Source organism: Perca flavescens, chromosome 1 (assembly GCF_004354835.1).
Source record: "Perca flavescens isolate YP-PL-M2 chromosome 1, PFLA_1.0, whole genome shotgun sequence".
Classification (NCBI taxonomy): domain Eukaryota; kingdom Metazoa; phylum Chordata; class Actinopteri; order Perciformes; family Percidae; genus Perca; species Perca flavescens.
In genome coordinates this window covers 9,341,916-9,358,477 of record NC_041331.1, presented here as the reverse complement: position 1 = coordinate 9,358,477, position 16,562 = coordinate 9,341,916, and the positions used below count along the sequence as shown (strand labels likewise).

Genomic DNA, 16,562 nt, shown 5'->3' with positions numbered 1-16,562 from the left:
AAAGTGCTACAGTAACTACAGAGGGTTCTTATTTATGGCCAGAAAGCAAAAGTTTTGATTTAACTGTTCATAGTTAAAAAGTGTGTCCGATTAAATTACACCAGGCCCTGAGGAGTCGATGCCTCCATCCTAAATGGATCAGCTCCAATCTATATTTAAAGAGTGCAGTTATCAGTGGTAATAATGTTTGCCTTTTGTCAGACTAAAAACAGTGGACTGCTCACCACTAATACCTTTATCAAATTATTCAGCTAGTTTGCGAACAACTGTGATAGTGGTTAATAGTTTGATGAGCGGATGGGACTAAACTTCACTGGCTGTTTTCATCATACTTATGAAATGGAGTTCGGTGACATATGAGAGGGTGTGCTACATACATCCAGGGAGTCGTCCAGGTTCCAGATAACTCTTATTCCCAGCTTAGCTTCGACAGAGATACTAGATGTGGTCTCCTTGATAGTCAACCCGAGTGTGACAAATGGTAAAGACACCCTGCAGTGAACACTGAGAGTTAGTTTGAAAATAAAACAGAAGCTGACACAAAGTCTTTTTCTAGCTTGATTTATCAAAGCTTTGTTTTGGAACTTTCATGTAAACCTTAAGTGATAATCACTACAGTAAAAAAATAAAAACCCAAACAAACCAATAACACAAAATCTACAAATAAGTTTTGTCAAATTTTTTTTTTTTTTTAAGATACAGAAAAAACTTTCAAACTCAACCTCATATTTCAATACTGTAGTGCTGAATGTGAATATTTGATTAGAGCAAAATTCCCAACATGTAAAACTCAGGCTGTTACATGGAATATATGAGGTATAATCTCTCAGGGATAGGCCTAAATGTATATGACTGGTCTGGACTGAACTTACGTCTGGCCATTGACAATCAATGAGCTGTTGGAGAGCTCCACCACAGAACTATCCAACTTCATGATGATGTTACTAATGGTGGGGATGTCGTTGACTATCTTGCGTCTCATCTGGATGTTAAAATTTTCATAGCTGTTCTTACACTGGGAGGCCACAATATGGTTACAGGTGGAGGGCAGGTTGAAGAAATTTCCATCAAAGGTCTTCCAGTGATAGTTTCCCCAAGTCGTGCACACTTGGCCGATGTGATCTGCATTAGCTACAACAGCATTAACATATTAAAACATATTTTTAACTGACAAAAGTTATTCAAAAATAATTTGTGTGCATTTGCACAGTTACCTGAACCCAGGCTCAGTGTCTGTAGAGATGGAATGATGGTTACTGTATTGAAGAGAAGAAACAATAATTTTTTAATGTAGAAATGTTTCCTACAGATATTCTGTATCAGCTTATTCCGACACTTAACTGAAACTATATAATGAGTGACCAGGGCCATCCTATTATCCTATACTATGATTGGTGGGACCTTAGTTGGAACCAACTGTTTGACATTATTTTAATACTTATGATTGTGAATAAAGAATGGAAGTTTTATCAATTTCCAATGACATTTATAAGGTTCCACTTTGTTGTGTTGTGATTGTGGGGAGTGCCCGTTAGTCCGACAGCCTATTATTCCGAAACACCAATACCAAAACCCCCTATAGAAAAATGCCACTCTGCCATTATTTCTGGTTAGGCATTTTGATTAAGCTACCGTCGTCTTTTTCCTTTAAAATCTTAGTGGTTTTTTTTTTAAGTTTCTTCAAAAACAATTATGTTGGGGTGGCAGTAGATCAGTCTGTAAGGAGTTGGGTAGGGAAACGGAGGATCACCGGTTCAATTCCCCATACGGACCAATATACAGAGTTTGGTCTGGTAGCTGGAGAGGTGCCAGTTCACTGCCAAAGTGCCCTTGAGCAAGGCTACGAACTCCCAACTTCCATGGGTGCCTGTCTATGTGCAGTCACCTTACTTTGACATCTCTCCATAGGTCCTGAGCAAGTGTGTGTATTTCAGGACTGAGTGTAATGTAACCCTAACCCTAACAACAGAGTAAAAATATTTAAATTTCCTATGCAGGATTAATAATGTTAGTGTGTGTATTTTAAGAACAATAGCACTTCGGAACAGTTAGCTTTGGTTTTTTGGGGTAACAGGCTGTTGGACTAAATTGCTTACTTTCCAATGACAAGTTTTTTGGCCTCTGGAATATTGGACTGTTGGACAAAGACAGTCCCCCCAATCATGACACAACAAAATGCCCATACAAATGTAATATAAAGCTTCCATACTTTATTCTTAAATCCTCGGAATAGTGGACCGTAAGGAAAGTTAACTCAAGGTACACGTAAATTTTTGATATGACACGGGACAAGAACAGCAGTCTTGTGCTTGTTTGACCCATCCATCCACCCTGACCTCCTCCCGTGTCACCTTTCTTGCTCTTTATTACAATAAAGTTGCTCTGAGCGTCTAATATTGATGAGGATGGGTATGGAATTAGTTGCCTTTTGCATCTTATACAGATGCTAAAGGATGCCTCTGTGAGTCGGCATCAGAAGTCGAGGACCACTGACCAAGCGTTGGTATTTGACGAGTTGGGAGTGAGAACAGGTTGACCAAAGACAATTCATTGAAATGGACTATTGTAGATATACAACTTGGAACTTATATTCATATAGTCAGAATCTTCGGAGATGTCTTGTATAGGTTTAAATAATACTTGTATTGCAATGGTAACAGATGATTGGCAACTTCTAAGCTGCTTTAAGCTTTGAATTAAAGTTTAGAAGTCAGAGTATGTGAATTATACAAAACAATATCTTTCTTATGATATTTTACAAAAAAATACAAAGAAAAACTACAAGTTATCAAAACAAAATATTAAGGATACACCAAAATGAACTTCTGTTAATTACATCCAGTACATCCTCTCTTTGACCTGTTCCAATCATCTTGTACTGTATCCAATAAGTGCAAAGCTGTAAGAATTTTTCCGGTCATCATCACTCACCAGTCTGAGTGAATGTGTTGACCAGCAGCACCAGGTAGATGAGCCATAATGTGGATTGGAGTCCTGTGGTTCCCATGTTTGGTCCTGAGGACTGACCCACTGTGAGAGCACTCACCTGGAAGAATCCCTTTATAACCAGTGAAGGTGGAGCTAAGAGAGAGAGAGAGAGAGAGAGAGAGAGAGAGAGAGAGAGAGAGAGAGAGAGAGAGAGAGAGAGAGAGAGAGAGTGTGTAAGGCATTTACATATTAAATAAATACCTGCACACAAGGTTACTGTTTGAACATGTAACATGCCATCACCTCCATCACTGCACTGACTGGCTTGTTCACCTTACAGGCAGGGGGACTGGGGGGCAAAAGGGGGCCTGAGTATACAGGGGCTCATGGGAGGAGGGCCCACAAAGATACTAGAATGAATAGCTGTAGATGCGGGGAGGGGCCCATAGAGAATGACTATGTACGGGCCAGGGTCCAGAATTGTGTAGTACGCCCCTGCCTACAGGCCTTTAATGAACTACAGAACCAACAGGAGGCTTTGATTTTATTTTTTTTATTAATACAAACACCTCTGGCAGCAAACCCTACACACCCTTATTAAAAACTACACCAAAATTAAAAATGTAGCATTTTTAAATACCAACGCAATGCTAATTCAGAAAAAAAACATATAAAATGACAACCAAAGTTCTTCTAAAAATCATATTAAAAGTTTGCCCCAAAAAGCACATTCCCTCCGAAAATTCAATTCCAAAAAAGAGCAATAAAATGTTGGCAGCGTTTAAATGAAGCTGATAAAAATTACTTGCATACAATGCTCTTCTGAGCACCAGGACATTGCAACAGTATTACATGTCATGTGTACATGTCGCAAATACAAAGACTTCAAAAAAAATTGAAAATATTATACAAGGCTTCTCTGCCTACCCAGAGGACAAAAAGCTTCCTCTTTCTTAGGAGATGTTGATATATATATATATGTATATATATTATTATTATATTATTTAATTATGATTATTATTTATTTTAGGTTCTTATTATTATTGTTTTAACATGCTACTTGACCCCTCAAGTAGCATGTTAAAACATTAGAATCAAAAAACAAAAGAATCATTTTTATTATTATTAAGATATGTCCCTCAAAGTCCCCACATTGAGGGACATATCTTAATAAAAATAAAAATGATTCTTTTTACTCTTTTTAATTATTATATCAGATGTATTTACTCCTTATTGTTGTTTGTGTGTGTTTGTTTGTTTCATTACATAAAAAAATAGAAAAATACTGGGTTGCTTCAGTTAGAATGCTGAGTATCAAGCATAAGGTGGAGTGGGAACATGCTGTTGACCGTCCTGTTGTCCTGCTGTCCTTCACTGATCAAGGTGACTAACTACAGGTTAGTCCAAGGCAACAGCCTTGGATTAACCTTACCACCTAAGCCAGTCATATACTAATTGGAAGGTCGATGGTTGCTCCCGATGCTGTGTCTGAGGAGCCACCTGCTCATCAGACACAGAATCGGGAGCTTATATGGCAGCCAGTGTATGAACGTGTGTGAATGGTGAATGATGCCTGCACTGTGTAAAGCTCTTTGAGAAGTTGTTAAGACTACAAGTTCATAAAAACAACATTTTCACCAGCTGTAGCTGTCGTCATCCCTCCCAGAATCAAACAGGGGCCCACATCTTGCTACTTTATCCATCCAAAAGGCTTTCCCATTACTGTTCTTCTTGCCATCTTGCCAAGTGCCTTCATACCAATTTCCATTCCCCTCAATGATGGTTCAGCAGACTCCTACCATTTGTTCACTAACAAAATGACTACTATATTGAAGCTCTGATGCAGTGCTTTAAACATCATTGCTACGGTATATTGAAACAAGCCTTGGGCTCTGGTATTAACAGGGTCTCAGATGAATCCCCAACAGCCTGACATCATGATGTCATGTTGACATTTTTTGGTGACACTTTCTATTATTAATATAATGTGTAGGATTGTGGGACAGAGGTGGAATGCTTTCTTTTTACATTTATCTTATTCAAGTTTGAGGACAAAAGACATGGATGGATTACTGAATGGTCCTATTTGGGACAGGGTGAGCCACGGCCTCTGTGATTTAACATTTCTTGTTGGTGAGTCAAAGGGTTTAAACTTCTTCTTGAAAGCATGTTAAGTGTGATGATGTACAGAAATCATAACGCCTGAATGAGTTGTGTGTCTACAGATGTGCTGAGTTGGAAAAAGGGCTTTTGTGTCCAAGGGCCCATCCCCTGAGTCTGAAAGAGAATCTGTGCATTATGAGTCCATGCAAGCAGGGACTATAAAGATACACAATTTTACTCCAATCACATAGTTCCACTTTGCTTTAAATTTACTATTGAGTATCAAAATACTACATGTTAATAAATAAAAATGACTTACAACTACCAAGCAGCCTGAATAAAACATTTAGATCCTAAATATCTAAAAGTCAAAGTCTTATTAAGTGCGTAAGACATCTCAATATGCAGCGGTCCGCACCCATCACTTAGTCTGCGATAGAAATTGAACACAATATGGGCACATTGTTCAAGTGTAAATATTCCGTGTGTTGCTCTAGGGAGGTGTGAAGGATTGTGTTAATGTCACAGGTGTGCGTAAATAATCCACAGTGACTCAGCTCCCTGAGACCAGGATATGCATCCTGTGGAGCATCTTTGATAAAAGCTCTGCTCTGCTTTGAGTGTTTGTGTTGTGTCAATAAAGACTTATTAGCCAATAATAACACTGTCAATGCAGCAAATGTCATGGCATACAAAAAAGAAATCTGATTTTACTTGTTGAAGTTGAATTATAGTATGAAATAACATCAGTTCAGAAGGTTATGGTTGACTGTCATTTGGATGGATAATTTTTTATGATGATGATAATTATGATGATGATACTTTTTTTAAACATATTTTTATTGGTTTTTGCGAAAAACATAAAACAATTGCAGTCGCAACAAAAACACTTTTACCATGTACTTTTGCGGCACTTAAGAACACTCATAATCACAGAAGTCAAGGCATTTCTTTCTAGCCATTACCAAATGAGAGAGTTGATAAAGTTTTGAGTTGATGAGTTTTATGGAGCCAATAGCCGATATAGCTATCTATACAAAATAGCGGAGTCCGGTGACATTTACGTGCAGCAGCTGGAGTAATGTGTTTTACATCACCACTATCTATCTATCTATCTATCTATTGATCGATCTACACTGAAAAAAAATGTATTTACTGATCGGTCCCACATGATCAGAATGTGGCTGACATACTTTTTCTCTCTCTCTCTATTACTTATTTATTGTCAAACCAACATATTTTATTCACAATAGACTGTCTATTAAAATTGTGTTTATTTAACATATAATTTTTCCATTACAGTGATATGTATTTATTGTGTACTGTTAACTAATTTCATCATGTTCAGGACAGCTGATTTTAGACTGTAACTGCAACTTGATTTCTTAAAGCTAGTATTATGTAAAGGTATTATGTAACTTTAAGGCAATTTCATCATGTCCCTGTTACCCGAGTGTGGTCCCTAAATCTAATATGAGTTGTTAAAGTTAACTGTATCCAAATGTATTGTAGCCATTGGTTCCTTGTTGTGTGTGTGTGTGTGTGTGTGTGTGTGTGTGTGTGTGTGTGTGTGTAAATACAGTTGTATGTTGAAATGATTTGCATTGACAAAACAAGCAGAGTCAGAGTTCTGTACTCAAAATTGTCTATATGGAGTATTAAAACTAAGAACATACCAATTTTACCCAAAACAAATGACTCGTGCAGTTGCCATAAACAGATTTCACAGAGGGATCAAAAATCTTAACCTCTACATAAACAGCAGTGGATTCAACCACACAACTATGCAAACCACAATGTTTTCAAATTGTTGTAAATTCTGCATACAGTGCAATGGTTTTAAATATAAGGTAACCTCGCACTAACCATCTTCACAGTGTAACAATAGGAGTATACATACTTCAAAACATATCTTCATAGGAACTTCGAACAGCAAAGACATTTATAATACTTCAAAGATATCTTCAGTGGACATGGCAAAAACAATTATATTATTCTTTTCACATTAGACTTAAAAGTGCAAATACAAAATACTGTGAACTGTTATCACAAACAGTGCTCTCCCGAGAGCAAATAAAAAAAGAATAACAACATTTGTCTGAAATAGTCTAAATCAAACATGGCACAAAGTGAATAAGGCAAAATAAGAGCTAGTACTAAGTTTACTCCTAAGCTTAAAGGTTAACTTCAGTTTTTTTTCAACCTTGACCCTATTTTCCTATGTGTTTGTGTGAATTTTTAAAAATTGGTCCAGCATTGAGCAAGATCGCTTTGAACCGGGCTGCAATGTTATATAGGGCAACTGTGCATGGTCAGTTAGTGTCCACTAAAAGTTCTGTTTTGCCGCTGACAGGCTCAGATTATTATACTAAGTGTCTGACAACAAATGATCCCTACAGAGATAGACCTTTTTGTTAAACAGTAAGATCCTAAACAGTACTTTTAGTCTGGTGGGTTTGGTGATGTGATTTCAGGGCTGTTTCATGTTAACCAAAAAGGATCTTACTCTTTAACAAAAAGGTCTATCTCTGTAATGTTGTACAACAATTACAATATTAATCTGAGACTGTCAGCGGCAAAAACAGTACTTGGACGTAAATTGAAGGTGCACAATTGTCCTATAATTTACATTGAAGCTTGTTTGGCAGCTGCACTGCAGCAATCTCGCTTTATACTGGACCAATGTCGAAGATTGTTGTTCCCAACAGTAACAATAGGAAAATACGGTCCAGGTTGAAAAACCAGAAGTTACCATTTGCACTCTGTTTTCAAAGTAGTTTTACAAATGACGAAAAAAAACAAAAAAAACTAAAATATCAAACCAAAAAAATAAACACAGAGAGAAATATGTTTTAGAAAACTCTTAACATTTTTTTCATAATGTCTTCACAAGGGAAAAAGCGGTCCATCTGGTATAGCAGTACCAAAGATGCCTGTTGGTTTATCGCTGACAGCTCAGTTCTTTACTAAAAGAGCCTGTTTTCTAGAGAGAAAACTTTTGCTTTGTTTCCAAAAGGTTATTTCCATGCAGTTTCATGCAAATCCTGTCCAGTTAATTCAAACAAACAAAACTAGTCCAAATGGTATAGCCATACCAACGATGCCTTTAGGGACAACTACGCCATTTGGCAACGGTGGAAGAGCCTGTTTTGTTGGAAAGTTTCCCTCCATCAAGTTCCATGAAACGAAGGTCAACAGGGTGCTGAAGTTCAGGGCATACATTAGTCCAAACAGCATAGCAACTGCTATGTATACATAATGGCGGAGTCCGGCGACAGTCAAACCAATTTATATTTCCACAAAATTGGCATGAATAATCATAATGGTATACATGCGTGTGTGTATGAGTCAAAACTAAATAAAGTTAAAACTTGTTTTGAACAATTTCTTTGTCATCTGCAGATTGATTTTAAGTAGGGGGGAAATACTAGAAAGTATACTAGTTTGTGGATCCAAAAGTCCAACAAGGTACATACATTTTGTACATCATTTATTTATCACATACAGCAGATTGACATTTGAGTTCCACAATTATGTCTGTGAGACAAAGCTGCACAATTCTGCAACTTCACAGTTGCAGAATTACTGTTAGCTTAGTGAGCCAAGCGTATGTTTGCAATTCATCATTGTAGTTCCTCCTTAACATACAAATGTTTAAATGTGTTACCCTAAGAACTTATTTTTTGCCATGCCATAACCATATTTAATTTATAATCTCTCTCCACCCATTAGCCTGAGAAAGATCTGACTTGTATGGGATGTATGTTGAGTGGCACCACCTTGCCCAAAGGCACTGTGTCACACTGGGAGTGTTACTGCAACTCTGTGTGTAGCTTTCAGCCAGATAGGTTTCTCTATCATCACAGTTTTGCTATGCTCTTTCTGTTATACCTTTATCTCACAAGTCCTGGGCAAATACTCAGGGTTGGGAGGCAAACTAGAAGCAGGATGTGGCCACAACATGCATGTATGGAGGTGATAGACTTCTCAGACAGCTACTGATTGATGGACTACAGCTGAATGCGTAGGACAAGGAGGGTAAACACACGCACACACACACACACACACACACACACACAAACACACACACACAAGCTTAGTTATGTTGAATAACAACCACCATGTGGCTGATACAATCACTTTGTCCTCAGAAACGTCATACATCTATTGTGTGCATATTTCCCATTGAGAGGACTGAGACAATGCATTGAACACTATAATCCAAACAAACATGGTATTGCAAAAAACGTCATTGATGTTTTAAGGCAATGCCTTATTTTACAGGGAATAATAATAATAAAGACAATAATATAATAGTAATATTTAATTTCCTAAAGAAATGTACATGTACCTTTTTTATTTTTTAAGAAATGTTCCTGGTTACTTTGTATTAACTACAGAGACTTTTCATTTTGAAAATTTTGATTAATTTGAACGACATGCTAGTGTAACCAGAGCATGTATTACTCCTATCCCAGAATGCTGTGTGGACTAGCCAGACCTTCCTCCACAGTGCTGTGGAGGTAGGTCTGGCAATGCAATACTATCTTTTTGTCTTTTTTCTCTGTAAACCAACAACTCAAAATACTCAAACAACTGCCTCCGAACACGGAAGGAATGGGAAAACTCTGGAATCAGGGCAGGGCAGACAACGGCTGTTTTCGAAACCACATTGAGTACTGATTTGGCCAAATTGTAGCATGTAGTATGCAGTATGCAGACAAAAGCAAAATCTGCGGTACTGGAATTGAGGTGAAGAAGGCGGAACCCCTCTGGCGGCCAGCAACAAAGGCGGAACCCCTCTGGCAGCTGGTGACGAAGACAGAACCTCTCTGGTGGAACCCATCTGGCGGCCGAGCATGGGGCCGACGGCAAAGTATTTCTGGAGGCCGAGCAGGACGGCTCGGGGCCGGCAACAAGGCAACTGGGCCAGGGGCCAGCAACAGGGCAGCTGGGAACACCAGGGACTGCTGAGGCAAGGGAGATGGGGAAACCAGGGACTGCTGAGACAAATTCCTGGTGATGCTGCAGCTTATCAGGGGCAGGCAGTTGCAGAACTGTATCTGGGGAACGCAGCAGCTGAGGGGAGTCAGAAAAGGATGATGAAGTAAACAGGGGCACAGGAACTTTGCACTGAAAGGGCTCTGGAACAGACTGAGGCAAGGAGCTTGGGATAGTTCACCAGGAGACTGTAAAAGTTCAGTTGACTGAGGATGGTAAAAGTCCAGATTCAGCAGCAAAATCGGGAGCTGCTTAGGCTCGACAGCAGGGTGAGGGGTCTACAGCAGTTCAGTGGGGGAAGGCGGTTGACCACGTTGCAGACTGACTGAAGAGGTTTAGACCATGATGTGGGAAGGGTGACTGGCTGAAGACTAGCATGCAGTTGTAGAGACTGACTGCTAGCAGGCTGGAGTGGGGGCAGACTGCTAGAAGGCTGAAGTGGAGGCTCACTGCTAGGGGGCTCTAGGAAGTCCTTTATTCACTGAGGCAAATAATTCCTGAGCCATGGCTTAGAAGAAGCCTTCTGGCGAGTTCCTAGTAAGCAGAGGTGTCAAGTAACGTACAAATACTTTGTTACCTTACTTAAGTAGAAGTTTTGGGTATCTATACTTTACTGGAGTAATTATTTTACAGCAGACTCCTCACATTTTCACGCAATTATATGTACTTTCTACTCCTTACATTTTAAAATAGCCTCGTTACTCTTATTTCAGTTTGGCTTGTTTTCATTCTGGCTTGTCATCGTTCAAAAAAACACACACAAAAAAAAAACTATCCAGATAAATTGCGCCATCGGGAGAGAGTGAATTTGATTATGGTTGGATGAGAAGTATAAACATATACCATTCCGACACCCTATTGGTTTGTACACGATCCATCGCACTTGCACAGACCCGGTGCTAATACGGCACCGGTGCCTTAACGACCGTTATCTACCAGACCGAATAGCAACACGGATTTCGGTGCCTTATTTAGGTGCCACTTAAATACCTGCGCTTCTCTCTGATGCTCCGAAAACGGACGTTAGAGGGAACTGAAACATCGCCGCACGGGACGCTAGTCAACACTATACTCGACAGCAGGTACCTTTAGCCTACCGCTAGCATCTTATATTTTTGAACAGACAAATATTGAACAAGGTGCTTCCTTTTTTGTGTGAAGGTGGGGTAGTGCATTATAGGCCCATGTGGGGCGGGCTACGCTTTTGTCCTTAATGGCATTTTTTTCCCCTTACATTACTTTTACTTTTATACTTTAAGTAGTTTTGAAACCAGTATTTTTACACTTTTACTTGAGTAAAAAGCTTGAGTTCATACTTCAACTTCTACAGAAGTCTTTTCAAACCCTAGTATCTATATTTCTACTTGAGTAATGAATGTGAATACTTTTGACACCTCTGCTGACACCTTAAGCTCTCTACTAGGAGCTCTCTTCCACTCTCCATAAACACAAATATGCGTATGATAAATCATAAAGTTCATCCTTGAACAATTCCACTCGATCCATCTTGGTTGGTTTTTACTGTCACAGAGCGGTTCAGACTTGGATCCAAATGCATGAAGGAGTTCAACAAAGCACACAAAGAGAACTTAGAAACAATAAAATTCAGGCACAGGAAAAGTCCAGGAACACGGGGAAACACCAGGGACACAGAATACAGCCGGCACAGGCAGAGATTTCTCGACAACAAACCAACACCAGACACAGAATGCACACAGACTAAATACACAAGGTAATGATGGTAGAAACGAGGGACAGGCGACATGAGGGCTGATAAACAGGTGGAACACATCAGGGCAGGCAGACAATCACAGAGGTGGGAAAACACAAGGCAGGAAGAAAAACGAGACATGACACAGGAGAAACAGACACTACAAAGTAAAACAGGAAACTGAAGCATGAAACATACACATGGATAGAACAAGGAATTAAAAAACAGTCACATGGTCTAATGAAAAAAACTAAAAGTCTAAAGGCCAACTGGCCTAGAGCAAGACGTAACAATCAGGGTTTTAGGCAGCCTGGGAAAAGCTCTACCTCAGTAGCTGACATACCAGGCATTGATACATATATAGAAAGGGGAACTATTATATTAGCATTATCAGGTTCATACTTGTATTTTTTGTTTGTACTTTAATGTTAAAAAAACTGCATTCACAATCTGTATTGGGACAATTTGGAAGATATTGTCAAAAGTGAAGAATCTGGATATATAATAATATCCCTGTGTGCCACTTGTTTTATTGTTGCATGTGAATTGCTGTGTTGATGTGTTCTTTTATTCATTATTTGCAAGAAATTTGTGTGTTTTTAAGGATTTTAGTGTTAGCATGTTTTAATACGGTTTGCTGTGCCCTTGTTTTTATCTCTTCTTTTATCTAGATTTAAATAAAGTGTTGTATTTAATATTTTAAGTGGTTTTGGGGTCCATTTCTATCAGTGGAAAAATATTGCTGATATATTTTAGTTTAAAATAGGAGCTACACTAGTGACATTTAATTTTTGCCGTTGTCGACAGGATACCAGCTCCACTGATAGTTAATGGACCAGACCCTAGGGGTTAGCAACAGTCCAGCCATCATGGCTCAGTTTGTCATGTCATGGTTTATGGAGGCTGCAGGGATGCTGAAGTTTACTGGGATCGAGATAAATTTGGAGAATGAGGGGGTTCAGGTGGAGGCTGTGCCAGGGGCTCTAGGACTGAGTGGACAACCACCTGACCCTACAGTGGACCCGACAGCCCAGCATGGAGGGATAAGGCTGTACGTGCTCCAAACGCTCCAATATGGGACTGCCTCTAACACGGTACCGCAGTGAGTAGGTGGTCGAGGACGACCACCATTAAAGAGGGGGGAAATGTCAAAAGTGAAGAATCTGGATATATAATAATATCCCTGTGTGCCACTTGTTTTATTGTTGCATGTTAATTGCTGTGTTGATGTGTTCTTTTATTCATTATTTGCATATGTATGCATGTTTTAATACGGTTTGCTGTGCCCTTGTTTTTATGATCTACTGCATGTGTAACTTTATTATGAATTAACTGGTTTAGTCCTACTATGGCGAGACCATGCCCCTTCTCTCTGACTGTGACACAGCACGGCCTGACTGATGAGCCGAGTGAAGACAGGTGCGGAGAACTAATTATGGATTGATGGAATACAGGTGTGGTGGAGAGACCGAAAGGAGTGAAAAGGAGACATGGCGAACAGACAAGGGAGACATGACGGAGAGCAGGAAGGAACAACAAGGGACGTAGGGGTAAAATGTGGGCCTCAGGTGGCATGGGACTCGTGGTGGAGAGGGACCGAGAACAGGACTGGAGGTGAGGCTGGACTAGAGGACGGTCGAGATCTGCGAGGCCGGTGCCGACGATCTATGGGCGTACAGGAGGATTCTGTGCAGTGAGACGTGTGGTCGTCAGCAGAACGGAAACGGAGAAGATGGTCAGAGAGGAATAGTCCCGCGCCACCACCACTACGGAGCGAGAGGGACCGAGAGACAGGACAGGGACACAGACGAGGAGGGAGAGGACAGGGAGCTGTGGTGGAAGCTCGGACTGACCTTGTGTGTTGTATTTAATATTTTAAGTGGTTTTGGGGTCCATTTCTATCAGTGGAAAAATATTGCTGGTATATTTTAGTTTAAAATAGGAGCTACACTAGTGACAATATCACCAGTTTGCAACTGCTGTTTTAATCCAGCGGAACCAACCCCTTCAAAACTGACTAATTTTTTCTGTCCCAGTTCATGCCAGTAGGAGGAGAGCACTTCCGTGTATAAGGATTGAGTGGAACGAGACGGACAGCTCCTTACTGATCAGCCTCCGTGCAAATTCCAGATCACTCCACTTCCACTTCTCAGCTGCTCACCGACATCGGTCTTCCACATAGATATATATACTGACTAGATTTCGCCTTGGCTACTGCTGTTCATTGGAACAAATCCGTCAATAGATCCACTCCTCTTTAACGCATCAGCGTCAATGTAGGCAAAGGTCTAATCACCATAAATCGTCGAAATCTCATGCGATTTTCTAGTTTTTTTTGGTTCGTTCCAAAGGTCAGACATGTATTTATGATCAAGTCCAGAGAAAATTTAAAAGGGTGATAGAATGCAAAAACGAGTTTAACCTTGTCATTGTTGAATTACGACAGTTTGGTGGGTAAAATAGGCATACATAGAACCTCAAAGTCCCATTGACATCCCTTTCCTATGCAAATCTCACAATTTGAAACTGCGGCTGAAAAAGGGAGAATCTCAACCAAGCTAAAAGTTGACGTCAACTCGTATTTGGCCAGGTCAGCCAGTTTGGCCTTTCCCATTTCGCTATATGAGCTGGACCTCTGTGAGGATCTGACACACGAGTTGCACTGTGTACTTTAGAAAGAAGAAAGTTTGGAAGCTTTTCAAGGATATTGAAAATAAAACATGGTCGTAAAAGCAGTGTTTCAGGCTGTAAAACAGAATACTGGCCCAGAGAAGTGTTTAGAATGAGTATATCGGACAATGGAGTGGGAGTTGTGGATCTAACGCAGCGGCGCAGAGGACATGCCTGCAAGGCTTCACTCTATCAAATTTCCCTGTGCTGACTAGCTACAGGGTGAGTTGTGATTCCTTGGTGGAGTTTTTTTTGTCCCAAGGGTAACGTTACAACAACACTAGTTGTAATGAAAATCCTGCAAGGCTTCACTCTATCAAATTTCCCTGTGCTGACTAGCTACAGGGTGAGTTGTGATTCCTTGGTGGAGTTTTTTTTGTCCCAAGGGTAACGTTACAACAACACTAGTTGTAATGAAAATGTGCTGCTCCGCGCACCAGGGCATGTCTATGCATGTCTGTACTTTTGGAAGTCTGTCGGTAACAGACAGTGTGTGTGTGAGCAGCGCTGTGTCTGTGTTAGAGTTTAGATTCTGGGGCCGGGCACGGGCCGGACCCTTGATCAAGTAATTTTTTATTTTTTTTTTTAAGCCTAATTGGGTGGGGAGAAAGCTATGCCATAATCAGAAATATTATAAATATATATAGGCTATATAAAAGTAACAAATGTGTACAGAAGTTAGGCTGCAGTTACAAAATGCAACACGTGTCATGCGCGGAGTCTCCCCTCTACTTGCACGCATCACACCAGGCCTGCTGTGCTGAGTAAACAAACAGCGCAGTTTACATGCTTCGTCCTTGTTGCATTATTCTAAACAGATTTCTGCAGTTCAAACAACTCGGAATTGTAGTTGAGAACGTCAGTTATAACGGCCCACGTGTTGAAAAAGTGTTGGTTTAAATCGGGCTCGGGCTCATAATTACAGTTAATGTGTCGGGCCTGATTTTTTGGGCCGATCTAAGCTCTAGTCTGTGTGTGTGTGCGAGCAGCACTGTGTCTGTGTGTGTGTGTGCGTGTGTGTAGGTGTGTGTGTGTCTGTCTCATCAGAGATCCTGAAGTCCGATGTCTTACCAAATTTACAATTAGCCATCAATTTTCGTAAAACGGCCCATATTTGAGCTTTATATAGTTGATTTCTCGCATAAAAAAGTCTCAGAAGTGAATTTAATAACAACATAGCAAAATAACAAAATATCAGTGTCGCTAACATTGCAGTGTCTGAAATATGAGACCTGCTGTCTCGTCTCCAACGTATGTGTATGTGCTTCGCTCAACCAATCAGCGCAAATACCATATTTGGAAGAAAAGCTGTCGTTCCAAATAGGGCCATATTCACAAGGTATTCACAGACCCATAGAATAGCACCTGGGCCATTTTCAGTTACCATCAATAAAAAAGTGTCAATTCTTCAGAACCTTTCTCAAGTTCCCTGATACAAGTAGATGAGGGAAAGACTAAAGTTGTACAGGCTTTCCCCACACCAAGGAATATAAAAGAGCTACAGAGATTCCTGGGAATGGCTGGCTGGTACCATCGATTTGTGCCCAACTTCTCACAGATAGCAGACCCACTTAACACTTTGAAAAGGAAAGGTTCAAAATACACCTGTACATCTGCTTGCCAAACAGCTTTCGAATCTGTTGAAACGGCATCTTTCCTCACCACCAATTCTTGGCCACCCTGATTTCACCTTACCCTTCGTTGTCTACACAGATGCTAGCGATGTTGGATTGGGTGCAGTCTTGGCCCAGCAAATTGGATTGGGAAGTGAGAAAGTAACTGCTTTTGCAAGTCGCACCTTAAATCAAGCGGAGAGGAACTATTCCACGACGGAACAGGAGTGTTTAGCGGTGGTTTGGGCATTGCAGAAATGTCGCTACTACTTGGAAGGGAGAACCTTCATGGTAGTCACAGATCATTCGTCTCTGGTGTGAGTTTTCAAAACTCAAAAACCTAGTTCTTGTCTGATGCGGTGGGCACTACGTTTGCAGGAGTTCTCATTCACAGTTGAGTATCAAAAAGGGAAATACAATACTGCTCCTGACACCTTGTCAAGAGGTCCTGTTGATAATGCTGACTGTCAGTTTCCCACTCATTCCGTCCAACCAGCCAAAAGAGAAATGTCGGAGGATCTCCAAATCTCAGATGA

The 16,562-nt window shown here is 40.3% G+C and overlaps 1 protein-coding gene across 1 annotated transcript in view; it reads right to left on the bottom strand.

The window, feature by feature from the left end:
• The window catches only part of LOC114554979 (mucin-5AC-like), a 108,041-nt gene that overhangs the window by 31,727 nt on the left and 59,752 nt on the right, over positions 1-16,562 (bottom strand). Inside the window, exon 5 of the mRNA XM_028577102.1 lies at positions 378-492. Within this exon, the coding sequence (XP_028432903.1) occupies positions 378-492 (115 nt within the window). The remainder of the gene's footprint in view (positions 1-377; positions 493-16,562) is intronic.